Raw genomic sequence first — 23,009 nt, 5'->3', positions numbered from 1 at the left:
TTCCCAGTCAGGCTGATTTCAGCCTCCAGCACAGTCAACTCTTGGGATCCTCCTGCCACTCCAGAAATATAGATGGGTTCCACCCCTTGACAGCTTGATGGCATCAGGGTACACTGTGCACTGGTATCTACTAGAGCCTTATACTTCTGTGGGACTGATGTGCCAGGCCATCTCATCCACACAGTCCAGTAAATCTGATTGTCCCCTACCTCCACCTGACTGGAGGCAGGGCCCTTTTAATAGTGATCAAATATTGGTAAGTTACGTCTTGTATAAAGGGATTAGTCTTCTTTATCACAGGAGCTGGAGTAAAATCAGCTCTTCCACTCCATCTGGGAACCTACTCACCAGAGACTGAAGGCACAGCTTTCACGGGATGATCAACCTTGACCTTTGTTCTCCTCTCCAATTCACATATCCGTTCCCCCAGAACTGAGGTAGGTTTTCCATCCCACTTCCTCATGTCTTCTCTGAGATCCCACAGGTAAAACCATAGGGTGGCCCATGGCGTGTACCTCCTATATCTTCTCTGTCAAGCAGTAGGGCACCCTTTGTTAATAGCTGAGACGTGTGTTGGTACACGTGAGGAGCTAGATAGATCAGGTAGATCGTCCCTCAATTGTTTGAACTCCTGAGACAGTTTTTCCACATCTGAAATGATGCAAGGGGTGAGATTGTCTTCCAACTCTCGGAGTTGATGAATCACTTCATCCACTGTTGGTTGTGCTACGTCATGCCAGGTCATTGATGCCAATGAGTGGGCATATGATGATGATGCACTCTGTGTGAATTTCTGCCACATGGGTCAGGTACATTTGACTTCATCTGGATCTACGAATGCATTCCCAGCATCCGGCCTGTGATAGATCATCCCTACAATGGCCGATTCCCTGAGACTGGATGCCTTTCTCCAGAGGAGTCCACTTGGCTGAACGACTCCTAACATCATCCTTGCATGGAAACCTTTCTTTCACAGCTGCCAAGAGCTGCCTCCAAAGACTGAGGTACCGTTTCTCTTTTGCAATTGCTTTGTCAATTCCCCCTTCCCTAGCAAGTGATCCCATCTGCTTGGCTTCCCCACCTTCTAGTTTGTGACCATCAGCCCCATTGTCCCAGCATTGGAGCAACCAGGTGATGATGTGCTCCCCTGGATGACAGGTAAAATCTTTTCACATATTCCATAGCTCTGTCGAGATCCCGGGTCAAGAAGTCACTTCTTCTTCCTCTGATTCACATAATAATAACTCTTGTTCAGATGCTGTCCCATGTAGTAAATGCATTGGTTCCTCATCTTTCTTCACTGTACGGGTTGCTTTTTGTGCCTCTTGTTTGCTTTTCCCCTCATGTACAGGGGCAACTGATATTGGCACGAATTGGTCATTTGGTTTATCTGCAGTAATTATCACTGTGGTTGGAGTGGCTGCAGTATCTGTTGTCATGGTTGGTGCAGCCACTGTCCTTGGGGGTTGAGTAGCACCAGCAGCTGTGCTGTCTGTTGCCGTGGGGGCTTGAATAGCTGCTGTACTTGTCACTGGGGTTGGTGTAGCTGCGTTTTCTGTTGTAGTCAGTTTGACTAGCTGCTGTACTTATCACTGGGGCTGGTGTAGTTGCTGTGCTTGGAGTTGGAGTAGCTGCATTGTCTGTTGTAGTCAGAGTTTGACTAGCTGCTGCACTTGTCACTGGGGCTGGTGTGGCTGCTGTACTTGGAGTTGGAGTAGCTGCGCTGTCTGCTGCTTTGCCATCAGATCCAGAGACATATATTTTCCCTTTAAAGGTGCTGGATAGTGTTGAACAGGGCTCTGTAAGCATAGGCCAAGACCCAGCACGTTGCCATGATTTGTCCCTCTCTGGTATGACCAGAATAACACCACACCTCATTTACGTGTTTTACTAATTTTTCTGGATTTTGTACTTATTCAGTGGTGAAGTTCCAAAGCACTGGAGGGGCCCACTGGCCTAGATACTTGTCCATACTATCCCATACACCCTGCCACTCATGGCTGTCTAGCCTGGGGAAAATCTCTTGGTCCTCCTATATTGTCATCTAACACTAGACAAGACCCAAACCCAACTCTACTTAACTTTCAAGATCAGACAAAATGGTCGTGGGTAAAACACACTCTATATGTGTGCCAACATGGTGATCCCCATCACAATCAGGAGGCAGGTCTCAAGGGTATCCAAAGGCCATTCAAAACCTTCAGAACTCTCAAATGATGCTGTAAATAGTTTGGTGGGGGAGCTGCGAATGTAAGGGAATGTCTCCTTCATAGGCTGACCACCCAAGGAGGAAAAAAAGATGTGTAATTGATAAACACTTCCATTATATACCTCCCATAGTATAGAGGTGATGACCACATGTGGGAACGCAAGCCAGATCAGTTTCATGATCAATAAGTCTATTGTATTACAAGTCATTACCATGAAGTACAATGAACCAAGAAACTTAGCCCAAGCCCCCCAGCCGATAAACACTAGAACAGCAAATACCGGCTGCAGGTAAGGTACGACATGCTGAAACTCTGAGATCAAGAGCAACAACCTTGAGAGCAAATAAATCAGCATTGTGATGAGTGACAATTAATCCAAAACAATAAATGCTTATCACAAATACGATTAGACACAATCTGGTCAGATCTGTCTATCTCAACCGTTCATGCCCAACGCTGGGCACCACAAAGAACTGTCGTGGTTTAAGCCCAGTCAGTAACCCAGAGCCATGCAGCCACTCGCTCACTCCCCCTCTTCCTCCCCCCGCTCCCAGAGGGATGGGGAGGAAAATCAAAAGAATGTAACTCCCACGGGTTGAGATAAGAACGGGCCAGTAACTAAGGTATAACACAAATCACTACTGCTGCCACCAATAATAATAATGATAAGCGAAATAACAAGGGAAGAGAATACAACACCTCACCACCCACCGACCGATACCCAGCCTGACCCAAGCAGCAATCTACCCCTTCCGGGTAACTGCCCCCGTTTCTATACTGGGAATGACGTGCTGTGGTATGGAATACCCCTTTGGTTAGTTTGGGTCAGGTGTCCTGTCTCTGCTTCCTCCCAGCTTCCCCTCCTCCCTGGCAGAGCATCAGATTCGTAAAGTCCTTGTTTGGAGTAAACATTACTGAGCAACAACAAAAAACGTCGGTGTTATCAGCGCTGTTCCCAAGCTGAAAGTCAAAAACACAGCACTGCACCAGCTACTAAGATTGAGAAAAATGACTGCTACTGCTGAACCCAGGACAAATCCTAAAGAAAAACTTGTTTTCTGGAGTCCACACACTGATTTTAGTTCAGCAGATCTTGCAAAGAGCCACCTCCTTCTGTTGTAGCTTTTTCTTCACTGTTGTATTGCACAACAACCTAACTCTGCAGTCTTCCTGGAGCAGACTGTTGAGAACCATGGGTGCTACTTTTACAAAAACAGATCCTCAAAAGGACTGGAATTCAACACTATCACAGATGTCACAGAGGTTGCGTCAGCTAATAAAGGATGAGACTCCTTTCAACAGAGGTTTAACTCACATTTTCACACTGACTCCTAAAGCAAAATAATGGGATTAGTTATCTCCATTGTATGTAAGCTGCAATCTAAATTAAGCACATAAGAAAGTGATTTATGCCATTTTAGTTGCTTTCCAAGGATTATATGAATGGGGACTGACCTCTTCCTGTGAATGTCAGTCCAATGAAAGCCAGCAGAGCCATCTCATGCTTTTGTGGTGCTCAATTCCTGTCAACATGGGAAAAGATCTGACTGGTTACACTTACTTTTCTTTCCTCTTGTGTCACTTTCAGCAGCTTAACGCATTCTTTTCATACCATAATTTTTCAGAGGGAAAATACTCTAATCTTAAATTAAAAAGAAAAAATGCAGGAAATCTGAATTTCTGTCCCAATTAAATACATAATAACCTCTACAACATCATTGTTTTGTTTCATTCCTATCACATGTCATGTTATTTCTTAAATAAATACTTTTTTTATGCTGGTTCTGATGACTGAGGCACATTTTTTTCTCCCTACACCTTGATTAACTTCAGTGAGACCACTCATGACATTTGTTAGCATTCACTGCATTGAATTTCAGCAGAAACGTGGCTTTATATAGTAAAATTCTCAGCTGTGCACATTTTCTAAAGAGACTGAATTCTCTACCTAGTTTGAATAGATTCTTACATTCCTACATCAGCTAGATAGATCTGTACCATAGATCAACAGTTAAACATGGCATATTTATCATTGGCAACTGCATCTAACACAGCTTGTTCCACATAAACCCCCAGCTCTAAATGCTCTTTTTATCTCACTAGAGCCATTTATTTTTCATTTCACCTCATTCAAATTGCACCAGATCCTGAGGCTTCCACTCAGGTGAAATTCCCACTGAGGCCAAGAGAACTTCTGTCCTTAAAAAAATCTAAGTACGTTTCTGTGCCTGTTCTGCACATCTCAAGTTTTATTTCTAGCATAGCTGCAGATTTAACTATTCATGGCAGATTCGCCCATCCAGAGCAGGCTATTAATAAGAAAAAGTAAGGTGGCAAAGAGCTCATGAAACTCAGTATTGTCCCCTCAGTACTGCCTGTAGTTGGACAGACTAAGGTAATTTTCATTTAATATTTAGCTAGGTCACTTTCTATTCTGGTATTTCTCTGAATTATTCTGGTTTTCACTGCCTGGAAGAACCAGAAAAGGGAGTTGGAATGTCCCGACAAACTAGGTTATAAAATCAGTATTATCACACTACACTCAAAGCAGAATTGTTGTGGTCTTTTAATTAATCACAGTGAAATGAGATGTGGCTTGTAGTTAATTTATCATGAAGTAGGTATTTGAAAGCAACTGTATTTCTGTACAGCTCACATCAGAAAAAACACTTCATATATGGAAACTTCTTAGTTGCAAATGGAAATTCCATTTATGCATCAATAGATAGATTTGATCAAACATAAACATTTGTTCACATTTTGAGTGCTTTGTAGTTCTGCATTTTTTTTAACATATTCATTAAAGAAAGTGATTCTGCCACTTGAAACAAGGTGAAATCCCACTGCCTGGCTCCTTAGGATCCAAGAGAAAACTGAAGCAGACAGGACTGCACAGGTCTGGGAGATGTTCCTGGATGAATGCTACATCAGGGACCTAGCACTTCCAGAAAGAGCCAAAGTGGTGCAACCCCCCATTGGGAAAGAATTCCAGCCCCACAGTGTGACCTGTCTCTCTCTAAACCTGATGTTCCTCCTATAGTACATCATTAGAACTTATGGATGAATAAACATATAAACACATGCTTTGTGTGCAGCAGCAGCCAAAACAACCAGGAACAAACCAACCTCCCTTTTCCACGGTGGTTTCTGGGTGCTAAGCAGAGAGCAGAGATGCCCTAACATGTTTTTCCCTGTTTAACCAGCACAGCTTATCCTCCTCCCAGCTGGGGAACCTGTCTTAAAAAATAAAGGGAAACAGAACTCAAAGTAAAGCAGAAAAAGAGCTGTTTCACATATTCTCACTCCTCTTTCCAGCTGCAATTACATCGTGGTTTAAGCCCAGTCAGTAACTCAGAACCACGCAGCTGCTTGCTCACTTCTCTCCTTCTTCCCCCTGCCCCTGGAGAGATGGGGAGGAGAATCAAAAGAACGTAACTCCCACGGGTTAAGATAAGAACAGTCCAGTAACTAAGGTATAACACAAACCACTGCTGCTACCACCAACAATAACAATGATAAGGGAAATAACAAGGGGAGAGCATACAACTGCTCACTACCTGCCAACCAATATCCAGCCGGAACCAGGCAGTGGTCTGTGTCTTCTGGGTAACTGCCCCCAGTTTCTATACTGGGCATGATGTGCTGTGGTATGGAATACCTCTTTGGTTAGTTTGGGTCAGGTGTCCTGTCTCTGCTTCCTCCTGGCTTCCTGCGCCCCTCTGCCCCTCATCACTGGCAGAGCATGGGACTGAAAAGTCCTTGATCAGGATAAGCATTACTTAGCAACAACTAAAACGTTGGTGTGTTATCAACATTGCTCTCAGATTACAGTTGAAAACACAGCACTGCACCAGCTACTAAAAAGGAGAAAAATGGCTGCTACTGCTGAACCCAGGACGAATTGCTGTTGTCCAAGTTTTTCTCCTTAAATATGCCATTCCAGAGGTGCTACCACCATTGCTGATGGGCTCAGTCTCTGCTAATGGCAGGTCCATCTCAGAGCTGGTGGCATTGGCTCAATCTGACACAGGGGAAGCTTCTGGCAGCTTGTCACAGAAGCCACCCCTGTAGCCTCCCCTGCCACCAAAACCTTGCCAGGCAAACCCAATAGATATGACCACAAGTCATACAAATAATAAAACATTAGACTATTAGAACCATTTGTTATCCAGGATGACAAGATGTCACTCAGCTAAGACGACAGATTAATATAGTAGGTGTTCCTCTCATTGCAAACAAAAATACATAGATCCAGACACCTGAACATAACAAATAAACTATACATAAAAATATCCCTTGGGGAAAAAAAATAAGCTAAATAAAAACAAAAAAAAATCAGTGCCTCTCAGTGTTTTTCCTGGCTTTTAAACCTAAACTTTTATAGTACATGAGGCAGTCTAGGCACCACAAGAATGAGTCCAGTCTCTTCATGCAATGGTCAGCTGGGAGTGAATGGTGCTCCCAGTCTGGGAGACTTCACTTCTCTTTGGCTTGGCAGTGTGATAGAACATGTTTTTCTTCCACTGAGTTACTTGTGATTTCCAGACAGATGTCCCCTTAATCTTGAGACAATCTTCATCAGATGTTTCTAGTAGATATCCTTTGATCTATTCCCCGATATCTTTACCAATGACAGCTTTGTTTCTTCTATCCCATTAAGATATCACCCCTTGCCATGTTGTGATAAGCACCACTGGGGCAAATGCTGCAGATAGCTTGGCAGCAAACGGAGCAGGGTGACCTCAGTCCTTCAGAGCATCTGCCTTCCCTGGAGCTGTCACTCCCTCAGGAGTGTCACATCAGCCACAACCAGTGTTTTCTGCAATAAGCTGAGCATAATTTACTTCACCCCTCTTATCTCACACTGTGCTGGCTTTGCTCACCTTGAAATGAGAGGCTTTAGAAAGGATCTCATGCAAAGCCTTGTGCCCACAGCTGGTTGTTTCCCAAAATAAACCTCGCTTTGCATTTTACAGATGATCTTGGATAGAGACAGGTAGGGAGCTTTGACATTTAGCTTCCCAGACTCAGTGAAACACCTCTTGTTCTGCTTTGCTTTTTGTCTGTTGATTTAAGCCAGGTTCCTCAACTGAAATGTCTTCGATAGCTACACACCTAAAGATTGATCCAGATCAGGAATCAAAGAAATAGCACACAAAAATGCAATTCTCACTTCTTGTTTTTTCTATCGCTAGGGTCCAAAGGAATACACACTGTAGGGAGTTTTACTCAAAGGACTGCAGGAAAAAAATGTATTCCAGAAGAAGCAATTTAAGAGACAAGGACACAGAGAAGTGTGCAGCTTCTGAGACAACAACTGCAGGTATTGCCAACAGCTATGAAACAAATCAGCTAAAGACCTCCTCATTTTCATGACATACACAACATGTCCAACTGCAAGATATAAGCACAGTAACATTTCATTCCACACATGGGGAATCAATGCCTGTACTGAAGAATCCCCACGTCACTAACAGAATACTGCAAGTGTTGACAGACTGGTAATTCATTTCCCCACTCACTGTATCATTATTGGGATTCAAAGCACATTTCTCAGCCATGGTACCTACTGCAAAATGACCTCTCGTCCCTATGTCAAATAATCTTTTGCACACACAGTCCAAACCAACACAAAAACATAACCCCAGGATTTATCACATCCTGATGCTTTGCTGCCATGTCTTACCCCTGCTTCTGTTTGCAGTCAGCAGGTAACTTTGACAGCATTCCATCACTCAGTGAGAAAACTTCATCACTCAGTGAGCAAACCTCATCACTCAGTGAGCTCTGCCCTACACAGTGTCCTTCTAATCTACCAGAAAAGTATCTCCCATTCACTGTGTACCAACTCAGAGTAGCTGTCAGGAGGCAGGGGAGAAACAATGTGGTGTGACTGTTCTGAACCCCTTTTGGAGGTGATGCCCCACCGCTGCCAAAAGCACTCCTGTAGCTTCTGGAACAATACTGCACTTCCTTTTATTTGCCCCTTGTTGGGAACTCTCTGTTTAAAACCCTTCTGCCATTTCCTGCTGATTGCCCAAGTTACCATTTGTACAGACACTGTGACTGACTCTCTTAGCTGCTATCTCTGCCACCACTGGTCAACATCCCAGAGCTGCAGAGAAGCTGGTCTGTATTTCCTAGGCCCAGCACAGGACTCCACCACATGCAGGCACGTGTTCAAGGAACGCCAAGATATTGCTAGGCACTCAATCATCTGCTTAGCCCTGCTTTTGATATCATAGACTGTCCTGCCTGTCTCATCCTCCCCACTTCATCAGTGGTTGTAGTAACTAACAGCCCACAAATACAGAATAATGGTGATTCCTGTCTACAAAACCAGCATGAGAACTCCACTCACGAGATGTGAACTCACTCACGAGATGTGCTGCTCATCCACACAGAGGGAAAAAGCAGCTCAAGGAATAATGGGATTTATTTTTTACTCATGTTGTAAAAAGATGAATTGGAAAAAACATCACTGGACAGAAAATTAGGGCATTTGAGTCTAGACTGCCAACAACTCTCACAGAGTAGCGGGTCTGCATTCCTCTCTGCACAACAAACTTTGCCTCAGAAGCCTTTAACAGGGATCCCTGCCAAGGATGCACCTGGGCTTAAGCCAACAGTGTTCCATAGAGTTAAGGATGCACATCTCCAGCTCAGCTGTTAAGCACATACGTGCTTGGAACCATACAGAAATGTCAGCAAAAACTCTAACACAAAAACTTTCCAGCACAGGTACCACAACTGTGTCAAATATCAGCTATCAAATTGTGTCAAATGGTAATGATCCTAGAGATCACTGAAGCCCTGGCCAGCTAAACACAACACAAATAAACAAAAAACTGATTCCAAGAAGGAATTGGATCCTCAATAGAAAAATTACAACAATTCTATAAGAAGCATCAACCACATACTTAAAAAGACAGCATTACAGGGACTGAATGGAAGAAGGAATTATTTGCCAGTATCTCTGGATATCAGTTTCCAATTCACCTGCAAAAAGAAAAGGCAACCCCACAACTGTTACAGTGCATTCTCATTTCAGGCAAAGCAAGTGGCAAGAGGTAATTCTTAGCAGCACATTGAATTCTGTATTTATTTTCTGTACATTAGCCTTAAATGTGTATTTTAATTTCACCTGAGAAAATTACCAACATAAATACTGCCCTTCCCAAATCCCTCTGAATTTTGAATTAACCTGATATCATCATTTCAACCAGACAGAAACGACGAGTAACAGATGATTCATATTCAGTAGTAAACTCACCTGCTTTTCAACATTCTAATTACTAGGCCATTTTACCCTTTCCATGATGCTGAAGCCAATTTGGGTCATACTGTTTTGAGCCACTGACAAGTCCTTTCAGCTCACACAAATAATGCATAAGGAATTGTTGTGTTGTCAGTCTGAAGGGCATTTTTAAATACACTGTGGCGAATAGAATACATTACCAAAACACATCATTTTCCTTCTGATACGCAACAGTTCACCATGAGCTTTCATCAGGCAAGACTTTACAGTAACATATAAGTTTTGATTTAAAGTGATCCACCCACCATTTCACTGGCTTCAGTCTATGTCATAATGATCAACGGGGTGCTACCAAATGTTAAATATAACAAAGTGCTTATTTCTAACATTACAGACAACAGCAAACAAACAAACAAGCAAACATGGGATTTGAATACTTCAGATGCCTTCCAAAAGCTGCAGTGAGGCTATGAAGGAAGTCTTTACTGAACTGTCTCCTCCTCTTCCTGACAGCACTACATCCTGGAGGAGTGAGCAGGGAAGCAAAGGGAAGCCCATTTCAAAGGTGGTTCATCACCTTCCTACTCTGAACATTTAGTTTTTCCAGGACATGCACCTTCAGAAAAGCTGAAGCTGTCCTCACATAGATCTGATATGCACTTAGAGACTGAAATATGCATACAACATAAGGTCTATCTGCTGAGTTTTCAAACCCTCCAACACAACTAAAGCATGGTAATTTCTCATATGCAAAGCCTTCTTCATTCTCAAGCCAGTTTGCACAGCAGATTTCTCAAAGTTACCAGCATTAGTCTAACTTGTAGCAACACTGGTAAATCCTGTACATCTTCAAAGGAAAAAAAAAAACCAAACTGGTTTCTGTTGTATAGATTTTATACACAGAAGCTGGTGCCTTCTGACAGCTACCTGTAAATTTCTTGATATACTGAGTACCACACCTGCCAGGTTTCCTTTACTTGGTGTGCTAACTCATATTTTAGATCAAACCAATACAAAAGACATGAAAACATCACAGTCAACATATATGAAAAACACAGGAGTCAACAATGGTTAGGTCATCCATTTATCAATTTTAAACCATCGCCTCAACAGTGTAATCTCTCTGTGTTCTAGTTATGAAAGTCCCTTTATAGCCACAAGAAAAAAAAAAGGATAATTCTAAGATCCTTAGTGAACAGGGAGTTTTGCTGAGAGCTGGCTTAAAGCTGGGCACCTTTAGGCAGCGCAGGACTGGTTTGGCAATACTTACTGCTGCATGTCAGGAGGCTTGAGAGCTTTTTTGCTATTTTAAAAAATATAACTCAAAGGCTATAGGCAAAAAAAACAACCAAACAAAAAACAACTCCCAAAAGCAGTACTTGAATTCATTCACGATAACATGAAGATATAAATAATAACAAGGAACAATGCTGACAACTAGAAAATATGGGATTTTAGTGTGCAGTGATTTGAGTGCACCCACAAAATGTGTTATCAGTTTTCAGAAACTACTCGAAGATTGCTGTCAACTGGGCTGAAGTTACTTTGCATTAGAGTCAAATAGCCATGTATTGAACAGACACTGCTACACAAGTTACTGAATAATCTCTGGATGACAAATGGTTCCAGTGTTTTAACTGATCCTTTTAACAGTTATTTCTTGGTTTCTTTTTTTAAATTCCTTTAAAACCCTCATCAATTATAATTTCATCCATACAGCATCACACAACCTGCATTAACAATCCACTTGACCTCCACCAGTAAAGGCAAGTGCAAAAGCTTTACTAACTAATAGGCAATGCAAAAAAACTCTGTAATTGTGTTATTCAGGTGAAATACAACCTCAATAAATACCAACAAAAATGAAATCCCAAATCTGCTAGACAAAAGAATCTAATGAGAGTTCTACACGGAAGTCTGGTAGATCCCTTCCTTCTCATCTAAGGTAGACAAGGAACCACGACTCCGTGAAGCAAACAAAACAGTGGGGCTGGGAAGCTGTCAGAAGCAAATCTTGAAACAGGAAAAATCTGGGAGAAGACAGAACCAAATCCTTGCTAGTGAGATATACTGGAACAGCCTGAGTGACTCTATGAAAATTGGTGGCCTCAGTGAGTTAGAAACAAATCAAACCTCAAGAATTCCATAACTTCAGGTGAAAAAAGCATCCAAATTCGGCTCTGGTTTGCATAACAGATTCAGAAAAAGCACAAGTTAACCTTGATGATGCACCACAGGAAATACATGGAAAACCAGATATTTTTCATTTGCCATCTTCTCTAATTAACTGAAAGTGTCAACTAGAAACGAAAGCAGATACATCCCTGGTTATCTAAAACTTTCCATGTTTAAGACTAGCTTTCACTTAGAAAAAGGCAGCTATGGAACAGTCATGTCTTAAACAAAGACAAACTATCCAGCAGAATGAAGGAATGGAAAGCAATTATTTCTTAATTCAGCAGAATCATATTTCTCATTAAGAAAAAAATACGTTCCATTAAAGCTTTACCTTTCTCACAATGACTTCCTGTGAATCCAGGAGGGCAGAGACATTTGTTAGGGGCTACACAAGTTCCACCATATCTGCATCCTTCTTCACAGAAAGCTGAAAAATAAAAGGAGTATGTGGGTACTACTTAATTTTTTTTTTAATTCATTCTACATTTGCAAGGTACTAAGAAAAACAGCTAAGTTCTGAGCAATTAACAGAACTCAACACATTAAAATTCAGTCCACCTGCAAACACAAAGAGAAGTAACCCATTTAAATGACATGAGAAAAAATCTCAGATTAGACCATAGGCAAACCTCCTCACCAATAAAAGATTAATGACCGTCTGGAAGGAGAAGAGAGGGAAAAAGACAACATACGACTTTAATAGGGCTCATCTTCTTTTAATTATACCCAGTGTGAGTCTTACAATTAAAATGCTCTGTGATCCGCAAAAAACAGGCTGGTCAGATGGCGTGAACTACTTTGTTCCTTGATTCTATCAAATATACTTCACTGAAATGTCTGTAAACACATAATATTTTCCTGGTTTTTCTACTTTTTAAGTGTAAAGTATATTTTGTAGAATCAAGAAATGAGATAGGGTTAGGCTCACAACTGAAAGCAGAGGAGATGGGCTCAACCACAAGATAATGCCTTTACTGAGGTGTGATCCTTGACAGAGCAATACAGAAGTACTTCAGAAGTGTATTTGTCCAATAACTGGGATTTGAAACAACCGATGGGTCTTGTGTCTTTTCTTGCGAGCACTGTGTGGTTTTCCTTTCACCGACAGAGGCATTGGCAGAAGCCCACTAACCGTGCAAGAAGTGTGCTTGCAGCTTAACAGGATTCTGTTTTCTTCCCTTTTGTTGTGTGTGTACAAGTAGCAGAACTGAGGTAAGAGGACGAAAGGAGACAGCAAGCGCCAGGACATAATCCATTTTGTACTGTTAACTCACCTAACGCCTTCATTAAGACCAAGAGCAGGCCCACAACACACTTCCCACCCCCTCCTAGGTATTTATTGAACTCCACAAGTTACTCAGTGGGTTTGACTGCACTCATGAGGGAAGTTACAATTAATATTTAAACAGCAGCTCTTTGCATCTAAGCTAATAACAGAATTGCAAAGTGTTTCCTGCAAGCTAAAATCACAGATGGAGTGTTGGCAAAGAGATGTTACAAATGCTATGAAAAGCCTTGAAGTGCTAGATAACAGAAGAAATGTTTAAGATTTATTTTCCAGTGCACTAAAAAGAAAAATAAAGTGAATAAAGTGCTAAGCATTAAAAACGAATCTTTTGCAATTGTTAACTACTTAGAGGCAAAACAGCACATCTTTGTACCATTTGTCTGAGCCAACAGACGGATCTCCCTTACTGTAAATATGGAATTCATAGGATATCATACTGCTTTATGAAGGATAACACAGGGAGAAGAATGCTAAAGTGGTTTACAGAAGATGGCAGAAGAACACCATATGCACTCCTGCGACTGGCGCAAGGCAGTTGTGTGGTTCTTGCTCACTAACACTTCCCACTCATCAGTGCACATACTCCATATGGGAACCTTCTGAAATCTATCCAGTGTGAAACCAGCTGGTTTCTACTACATAGGAAAAAGAGAAATATGGTTTAAAAGTAGCATTTTTTGATATTTTTGCATATAAATATTTGTAGAAAACTATAGCTGCGTGAAAAGCTGAAAGTAGCAGTAAGAAGTACAACTGGAAAATATAAGAAAAAACATGAAAGATTCCCTCTGGAACTATTGAAAGAATGTCTGCTCATTTCTAGCCATTCTCACACAAGGTGCAAGTTAAAATTCTTCCTCTACATTTCTTCTGGTTTGAGAATAATCAGAGACTCTCATGAAGCAGTAATACATTTCTGCATGACATCAAAAGCACTAATATTTGTGACTACGTAGATATAAAGGGGGGGGGAAAGGAAAATACTGACAAAAGAATATTTCATCCACAATATATGCCACATTGCACCGGGAAAGTACTACACAGGGCTCTTGAAATAAATAAGTCCTAAAGGGCATAAAAAAAAGATGTTTATTGTCTGTAGCAATCATGTGTGCTCACTAGAAGTTGTTGGAGCTGATAGGGATAGGTAAGAGGGCTGCAGCTGGAACTCACACACCTTCTTTGCCACCTTAATATCACCACCTTAATACCACCACCTTACAAATGTGAAATGTCTGCTGCTTCCATTAAATCCTATTTCTGGGTCTCTGCAGTGAGCTGGTGTTCTTTTCTCCTTACAGATTACTCAGGAGAAACGCTTATAAGACAGGGCTGGTCATGTAAAAGATTTTCCCTTTACTGCAAAAGCTGTGCTATGTCAGTGCAGCAGCCAGATCTTGACATCTCCAGGCACAGCCAAGCATGCCATTCGCATCTGGTGCCTGCCATGGGTTGAAACTCTGTCTTCCTATTCCTTCCTATATACCCAAGTCAAAACGCACCTCCTATATTTGCATTCAAATGTGCTAGCACCTCCTTGCTGACCATTTTGGAATTCCCATCCTTTACGTGTGACATCTCAGCAACTCAAAAAAAAAAACAAAACCACAGAAACCAAACAATATTTTTTGGGACAATTTTGAGGGACACTCTGAGGAATTGCTGTACTGCAGGTTTCTATGAGAAAGGACTTTGTGCTGCCCAGTGCACAAAGAGTCATCCAGGCACTGGTTTGTTACATGGCTGTCAGAGGATGAAGCTGAGCAATGGCTGCATAAGGAAAGAATTCAACTCTCCTTTACAACTGTTGCGGCAGCTGAAAAGTCCTCTGCAATATAGGCTAACTGTGCTTGTCTGTGCTGCTCAGGCTTTGGTGGATTATAGGGAGGTGGTTCAGTCTTATATTTAAATGCAAGAAAAGAAAACCCCAAGGAAGAGTGCCAGAATTCTCCTGCTGTTCCCCAGATGGTTTTCCACAAACCTGCTAATTCCTGCACTGCAGGATGCAGGAAGTAGCAATATCAAACCCACAAATCTCAAAACATAAGTTACGAAATCAGAATGTTTGTCTAAAGGCTACTTAACTGCTGGAAAAAGAGCTCACAGTACTGACAAAATACACTGCTACAGTACTGACAGCACTATTCTGAATTGTAAGAATGCTCAATACATCTAATACAGGGAACTTGGTTTCAATTGCCAGCAATTTTACCAAACTTCACGTATTTGAATTATTTTTAATACTAGTTCTGCCCCTGGCTGAAGCCTTTTCCATTTTATCAGAAGTCATTCATTTCCAACAATGACAGGTTTTCTTTACACCTGTATCAGCAGAGGTTAATTGAGGAATATCTTTACATCCCTTCTGTACCTATGCCTGGTGGAGAAGAGAACCTAACAGGGAGCAGCTCATGGACTGAACAGTGAATCAACTGGAATGCCCAAACCCATGCTTACGCTTTGCTATGTGTCTTGTCTACTGTGGGGTCAAGACTTCCACTGCGGTTCTGATACTTCAAAATCAAGACTATTTTGGGATGGGGAAGGCAACCCACCAATGCCACAGAACTGGCACTTATAAACCCTGACTGCAGACTCCCTCCTACTTAAAGCAAGTTATCACAAGAAAGATAAATCATGGCTGGATCATATTTTGCTAATGCATTCCCATAAATAGCTCCTGTCTCTGCAGTTATTTGCAGGCTGGCAACCTTGTTAAAAAGGAGAATGGTTACTGAATTTGCAATAAAGGTTTTATTGGGGAAACTAAGTGAAGATGCCGTTAGGGTAAAGGCTACAAGGGTAAACCTTCATCCTTAAGAGCCTTATTCAGTATTCCATGCACAAAAGAAACAGAATCTATTCATGTCAGGAGGCTTCTGCCAAAGTGAACTGATCTCTGTAATGCTAACAAATTTCCTCTTCTGAAATACAAGCTTTTTATCATATAAAGACCTTTCATAAATAGACATATTTTCTCTGCAGAGGAGCAGCTTTATTTTTGATGCACATCCTCCTTGATGATGGGACTGTAGAGAATGGAAACAAAATTATAAATCTGCTTGGGACCATGCTCCTGGACATGCATAAGCTGCATACCCACTGCCTATGTCTTTATGCACATTTCCTTTTTCCCTATCCAGCTAATAGAATTACCTCCTCTTACAGTGAGGCTGCTATGGACATCCCCAGGGACAGAAAGCAGAAATGATTTGAGCTAGAGCCTCCTTGAGTGCAAGTTGTGGGATTTGTATGACATTTATGTAGACTTCTTTAGTTCTCCCCAGAATCCAGGCTGCAATGCTGCAGACAGCAAGTGTGAGGGATGCAGGCCCACAGCAGCTTCAAACGTTTCCTACTGTCTGTTACTGGAAACTGGATCTCTTTTTAGCGCTTCTGCTTACAGGACTCAGGGAAAGCTGGATAGTCTGGATTCCAGCCTCTTCTCCTTCAGAATTGAAGGGATTAACTTGATTATTCTCATTTTTGGTACAGTAGCACAGTAAAACAGTGTGCTACTGTAGAAAAGCAGGTACTACAGCGTGGAACATTCCTGTTGAGTAAATCTCCCTTTAATTCCAAGTGTTATACTGTAATTATAACAAAACACAAATATTTATATTTATAAATATATAAAAGCATTTTTATTAAAAGAAAAAATAAAATAAATCAAAGTAATCCTACAAATTCAAAGGAATGTTACTTGAGTGTGCAGATATTTATACACATAAAACCTAAATTTTCTATAAAGCTAAAATAAACTACCAATATATTAATAATTACTGTTGCATTCCTATTTTATAACATTTCATGTACTGAAATGTATTTATTACAAAGCACCTTTTAATAGGCCAATTTCTTAATGTTGTCCTGGTGCAACATAATCCCCATTTTTACATCTACATACATCACCATGACAATGTTAGCACAGGCAGATAAAGTGACCAGCTGTAACAGAACCATAGGGATAATATCATGTGCTCCCTTCTTTTCCCTTTATCCTACCTGTCCATTCAAAGAAAAAGGAAACTCAGTTAAAAAAAGAAGCACCTCATTTATTTGGGGTTCATCATCTCCCATTTGAGAATTAGCAAATTCCCATATTCTGGGAATCTGAGCACATCAGCAACTGGTTAGAACTGTGTTGAATGGATAATCCCCATTTCCTCTTCATCTCAACATCACCAGGAAGTGACAAGCACCAATGTTTTAAGAGTATCTGTACAATTTGTTTACCAAGCAGCTGCTCTCGTCAACTTGGCAGCACAAAGGGATGGAAGAGGTTCAAAAGTGAGTGAATGCAGTGGGTACTTCAAACTTCTTCCACTGCTTTTCTCTCCCTTGCCATTTTCCGCATCCCTTCTTTAGTCAAGAAAAGAAAAAAGAAAAAAGAAAAAAAGTTGAAAAAATAGTTCCATTAGTACCAAAACAAACACCACTAGAGAAAAAGACTAAAATGGACCATAGCTTGCATAGAAGAATATAGCAATACCAGAAATGCAAACTCCTGCCCCTACACCATAGGGAAAATAAGCTCTTAAAGAAAGCAAACACAGTTTTGCTCAACAGGGTGTCTATACTATGAGTCAAACCCATCCCTACTCCTGTTTTACTCTATGTTTATCACAATCCATGAGCTCATTTCCATAAGCAAGGTACTGCACAGCTTGTCAAGGCAGCTGCACAGCAGAGCAGCCATCAGCCCAGTGTGCAGTGGCAATTGCAATGCAGGTCCAGGTGAGACCCTGTCCTTCAGACTCCACACCAGGCAGCAGCTTCTACTGCGGATCAGCAACACAGTAACCTGCAGTTCTCTGCATTTTGGCCCAAAGGACTGGGTGCTCACCTTCACCCCAAACTAGCTGGCTGCTGGTTTCATGTGCATACAGCAGCTTCTGTGGGCATTAAATAACTACGGCAAAGAGCAGAAGTTGTACTTAATGATCTGTGCAGCAGCACCTATACTGCCAGTGCTGCCCGATATTTAAACCTACAGCAGTTTCCTGGAAGACTGGAATTCAAAGGGACTTTAACCTGAAACCGCTACTTTCTCCAAGACTATATACTGCCACAGGGAGCTAGGGAAAATCAAAACAAGGAGGGCAAATGTTCAGTGACAGCCTTGCTGGGGCTTTGAGCAACCTGGTCTAGTGGAAGGTGTCCCTGGCCATGTCAGGGGGTTGGAACTGGATGAGCTTTAAGGTCCCTCCCAAATGAAACCATTTTATGACTCTATGATGATTATAAATCCATCCTTTACAGGTGCTCACTGCACCAGCTTTCCTCTGTGCTATGTTCCCTACCAAAAATGCAAACCACAGCTCCTGTGATCACTGCCTCAGAAACACTATCCTCTCTTGACATCATCATTGCTCACCTTGTACACCAGAAGGCATCTGTGATTGCTGTGTTGGGCAACATAAGAAAGTCATACCAGCTTCTCTTGTACTTTTGGGATGCTTTTTACTGATTCATTTTCAACAAGGTGGTCAGTAAAATGACCAGGAAGTCCACTGGTATTTGGCCAGACTCAAAGTGCATCTGCATGTCAAATGAAAATGTGACATTCAGGAAAGGCAAGGAAGCGGTCAGGCACAGGCTGTTTGGCTAAACAGAAACATGCAGCTCTGGAAAAGGGATGGGCTAGAAGAACTATACCAGCAATTTGATAATCAATTGATGGGAAATGCCACAATTTCATTAGCTGATTGAATTTACTCAGTATACACAGTACAATTTACAAGTACACACAGGGACATGGTTGATAACAATCCAACTATGTAAGCCAAATACCAGAATAATCAGATGATACCAGTTGCTGAGGCAGGTTTAGAGGACAGCTGAGAAAGTCAAGAGGAAGCATACAACAAAGCCAGTGAGCGGCAGAGCTTCTGCTCTTTTTCTCTGTACTGAAACGTGACACCATCATTTATAAAAGTACAAAATTCTTCTCAGTTCAGTGAACTACATCCACTGGATAGAGGGTACAACTTATTTAACACAAAGTCTGACAAATGCCACTGGAGTCATCTTACAGCTGCTGGAGGCAGGGAAGGACAAATCTGGTAGGAATAAACTTTGGGCACAAGAACTGTGCTAGAAAATTTTCATCCCATGTGTGGTGTGGGAGTGGGAAGGGGAGTGGTGGTCAGTCTGGCAATCGGGATGCGAACACATCTGAGACTAGAAGACAAACCCTTAGCTGGGCAGTTCATTACATTTGAGAGTGGCTTCCAACCTAATTTATGCTTCAGATTATATGGTGGCATGTATGATAGTTAGTTCAGTTCAGGAAAAGCCTATACATCTCAGGCCTTCTAAAACTGATTGTACAGTTATTATTCCTGATTCATATTCCTAGAGATTTCACATATAAGACATACTTTACAAATGTAACTAGTATAATGTCTGCCTAGGATAGTCAAAACTCCAAACCCTGGCGGTACAAAACTGCTACTTAGAGCTAAATCTGAACAGAGATCGATGAACACAGAATGGAGATTTGGAGATGGGCTTTTGTCAAAGCACCCAGAAAAGCATGAAGTAATTCTGTCAAATTTGGGAGGCAACACACAGCAACAGGAAAGAAGAAGCAAGGGCAAAACAGAAAAGTACTTGGAAGGTTTGTAAAGAACACTGAATAGATCAGGTAGAAATGGTGGCAAAGGTATCGGATACAGCCATACATAGATACTCTGTGTCTGTATATTTGCATACTATATAATATTTATCAAAGTGAAGAACTAATACTGTAAAGTTTGTCACTAGGCTCTTTTAGCTGATGGAGCAGTGAATCTTTCCAAGTACCCAGTGGTCTGTCACCCAGCATTGGCAAAACTAAGATGAACGTGAATTTGGAAGCTGAGCATCTCTCTCAGCAGGCCCTGAACCCTTCACAGCAGGCCCTTTCTTTGCTGTTATACGATGTTGAATTCTCTTGGTGCTTGGTGCTGTGCTTGACTGATTTGTAATCAAGCTGTGGCCATTTGCACGCAAGGAGCAGCCTTTCATCTGGAGCTTTCAGCGTGGGCTTAAGTGCTGTTTGGCTGGAGATGCTGGATTTGTCTTTGAAAAACGAAACATCAAATTCTTAAAATTAGTCCAGTGAATCACAGTGACAAATGCTAACAATTTTCTTTGTATTACCCCAGTAACGGAACTTACTTTGAATGTGTAAGTTCGCCACTTTGATCGATACATTTTGATGTCAAGCTTATTTTATGGCTATGAGGACAGATATGGGACAATTTTCTAAAACATATGGAAAAGATCAGTAGAAGCAGCAAGAGACAAAAGGAATGTAATAAAATTTGTCCTGTGGTATATTACACTTTTGAAAGCATCTCTTGCGTCTCCAGCTGATTCTGGTGCTAAACAAATATACCTGTTGCCATTTTCCTGTCCTGTTTCCTAAAAGCTCAACTCCTCAATATTTTTAGTGCACCATTTGAAGTCAAGTGCAGTTCTGTATAGTAGCCTAATACTAAGCGCGACAAAACAGGGCATGATACTTCTTCCACAAACCAGCTGAATATCAGCTTTCCAAATTCCAGCCAACAGTCAAAATTGTAAAACCAAACTGAAATCCACTTTGAGAAATGCTGTGACATACATATTGGAGGGTTTCTTTGCACCACATCAGCATGTTTATTATTCTCCCATTTTCTTTTTAACAAATGGATATAAAATAATTTATACCTGACACATCAATTATAGTTTTATACATTTTAATTTAACGTTCAGTGGAGTTATCAAAACAAATGAGACAGGAGAACACTTTACTAAAAGCTGCAATCATTAAAAAGCAAGAGAGGATTTGAAACTTCTGTCCTGCTTCCACTTTGGCTCACAGCTTCTTTAGAAATCCAGTTATGCTTAATCAATCTTCATCTAAGGATAAAGTAGCACGTTCCAGAAGCACAACAGAAGCATCTTCCCTTGCCTGATATATTATTCAAATATAATTCAAATCCCATTGAACTCATTGAAAAATACTGAGTTCAATAAACAGTGGATGCAACCTGAGGTGTGTTTGACCTTAGCACAGTATATGGAATATTCAGACAACATAAAAAGAGTTTTCTAGCTGTGTGGGTTTTACAGTTCCTGATCTCAGCCTTCCAGTCCATACAAACACACCCTGGAGACGCATTCAGCACAGTACTCACTGGATTATACCCCTCATGTAACAGGTATACAGTCTTTGAATTCACTCTTCTTGCACCCTGTAGCACTAACAGGCACCTTCAACAATAAACCCCAAGTCTATTTATTTGTGAGAAGCACTCTGTCTCAATGTGCAAGATTTACTCTATTGCTTAGTGAAAAGCTACCCATTGTCTTCAAATAATCGTGTTATTAGAAAACAGAAAGTTCAATAAACTGAAAAAAAATGCCTAAAAGTCAATAAAACATTGTTTTATGGTAATTCTCTACATGAGGAACACTGTATTTTGAAACAGTAAAGAAACTTTAAGTATTTTCAGTCATAGCTGGGAGTGACCATGATGTCTGGATGCAATCAGAGCCTCTCAAGTACCACATTCAGCAGTATTTCCTTTCAGGTTATTGTCAGCAGAACAATTGAAACAAAAAACAAATGCTTTTTTTGGTGGCTGCACAAAATGTGCAATAGTAAATCAAGGAATTATTGATAGCATTTAGCCACCTGAAGGTGACATTACTTGGAGAGTGAAGAAGAAAACAGGAAATAAAATGTAAAAAGAGCCTGCAGGGACAGGACAAGGGGGAAAGGCTTTAACCTGAAGAGAGGAGATTGAGATGAGCTCTTAGGCAGAAGTTCTTCCCTATGAGGATGGTGAGGCGCTGGCACAGGTTGCCCAGAGAAGCTGTGACTGCCCCATCCCTGGCAGTGTTCAAGGCCAGGTTAGACGGGGCTTGGAGCAACCTCGTCTAGTGGAAGGTGTCCCTGCCCATGACAGGGGGTTGGAAATGGATGAGCTTTAAGGTCCATTCCAACCCAAACCAATCTGTGGTGATTCTATGAAATATAATAGCAATAGGATTTTCTGGTCTGGGTCAGGAATTGCAAACACAACTTACAAAGGCATTAGGGAACTTAAGCTGGGCATCTTTAAACAAGGACAGTTAAATTTATGTGGTCTCTCTACTGTCTTGGTATTATTCTTCTGGTATGCTGCAAGTAACAGCTACAGTGGGATTTCTGAAACAATTTTCAATGGGCTTTTGCACCATCTTTTACATTTCACTTATTCTGCCTAGACTCCACCCAAAATAAATTGCCTTTTTCAAAGCAGGATTGAATGCTATTGACCAACACCAGAAGGGCGGGAATTGTCAGCTCCAGGGATCTGAGTCCTCTGACTGCACAACAGGAAGGACTTTACAGCACTGAACCTTTCAGAGCTCACCCACAATACCCACTCAGCCTTCACCTTTATCAAGAAAGATGCCACGTTAGATATAGACTTTTCCCCATTAAGGAACAGAATTAAGAGTTTATCTCGGTTTACAGAATCCAGCTGACCTTGCAGTCTCTAACAGATAAAGGTTTGAATTCACTGAAGACACTGTCAAGAAGGCAATCTAGAGATGAAAAAGCCCTGTATCCCATCAGCAATGACCCAGAGCATCCTATCTCATTCAGATCAACTTATATAAGAGAAAGAGAGAAAGAAAGAGAGAAAGAGAGAAAGAGAGAAAGAGAGAAAGAGAGAAAGAGAGAAAGAGAGAAAGAGAGAAAGAGAGAAAGAGAGAAAGAGAGAGAAAGAAAAGAAAGAAAGAAAGAAAGAAAGAAAGAAAGAAAGAAAGAAAGAAAGAAAGAAAGAAAGAAAGAAAGAAAGAAAGAAAGAAAGAAAGAAAGAAAGAAAGAGAGAGAAAGAGAGAGAGAAAGAGAGAGAGAGAGAGAGAGAGAAAGAGAGAAAGAGAGAAAGAGAGAAAGAGAGAAAGAGAGAAAGAGAGAAAGAAAGAAAGAAAGAAAGAAAGAAAGAAAGAAAGAAAGAAAGAAAGAAAGAAAGAAAGAAAGAGAAAAAGAGAGAGAGAAGGAGAGAAGGAGAGAAGAAGGAGAGAAGGAGAGAGAGAAAGAGAGAAAGAA

The 23,009-nt window shown here is 41.1% G+C and overlaps 1 protein-coding gene across 1 annotated transcript in view; it reads right to left on the bottom strand.

The window, feature by feature from the left end:
• LOC133282832 (protein kinase C-binding protein NELL1-like) overlaps window positions 1-14,482 on the bottom strand; it is a 74,028-nt gene extending 59,546 nt beyond the window's left edge. Inside the window, exons 1-2 of the mRNA XM_061479160.1 lie at window positions 14,437-14,482; window positions 11,978-12,073 (exon numbers count right to left, since the gene is read on the bottom strand). Of these exons, the coding sequence (XP_061335144.1) occupies window positions 11,978-12,073; window positions 14,437-14,482 (142 nt within the window). The remainder of the gene's footprint in view (window positions 1-11,977; window positions 12,074-14,436) is intronic.
• Between the last annotated feature and the right edge of the window lie 8,527 nt (window positions 14,483-23,009).

This window comes from Pezoporus flaviventris, unplaced genomic scaffold (assembly GCF_033815535.1).
Source record: "Pezoporus flaviventris isolate CSIRO_AGI_PZ_B2104156 unplaced genomic scaffold, CSIRO_AGI_Pfla_v1 ptg000143l, whole genome shotgun sequence".
NCBI lineage: Eukaryota > Metazoa > Chordata > Aves > Psittaciformes > Psittacidae > Pezoporus > Pezoporus flaviventris.
The sequence above is the reverse complement of the archived record's forward strand: the minus strand, read 5'-3'. Positions and strand labels throughout refer to the sequence as shown.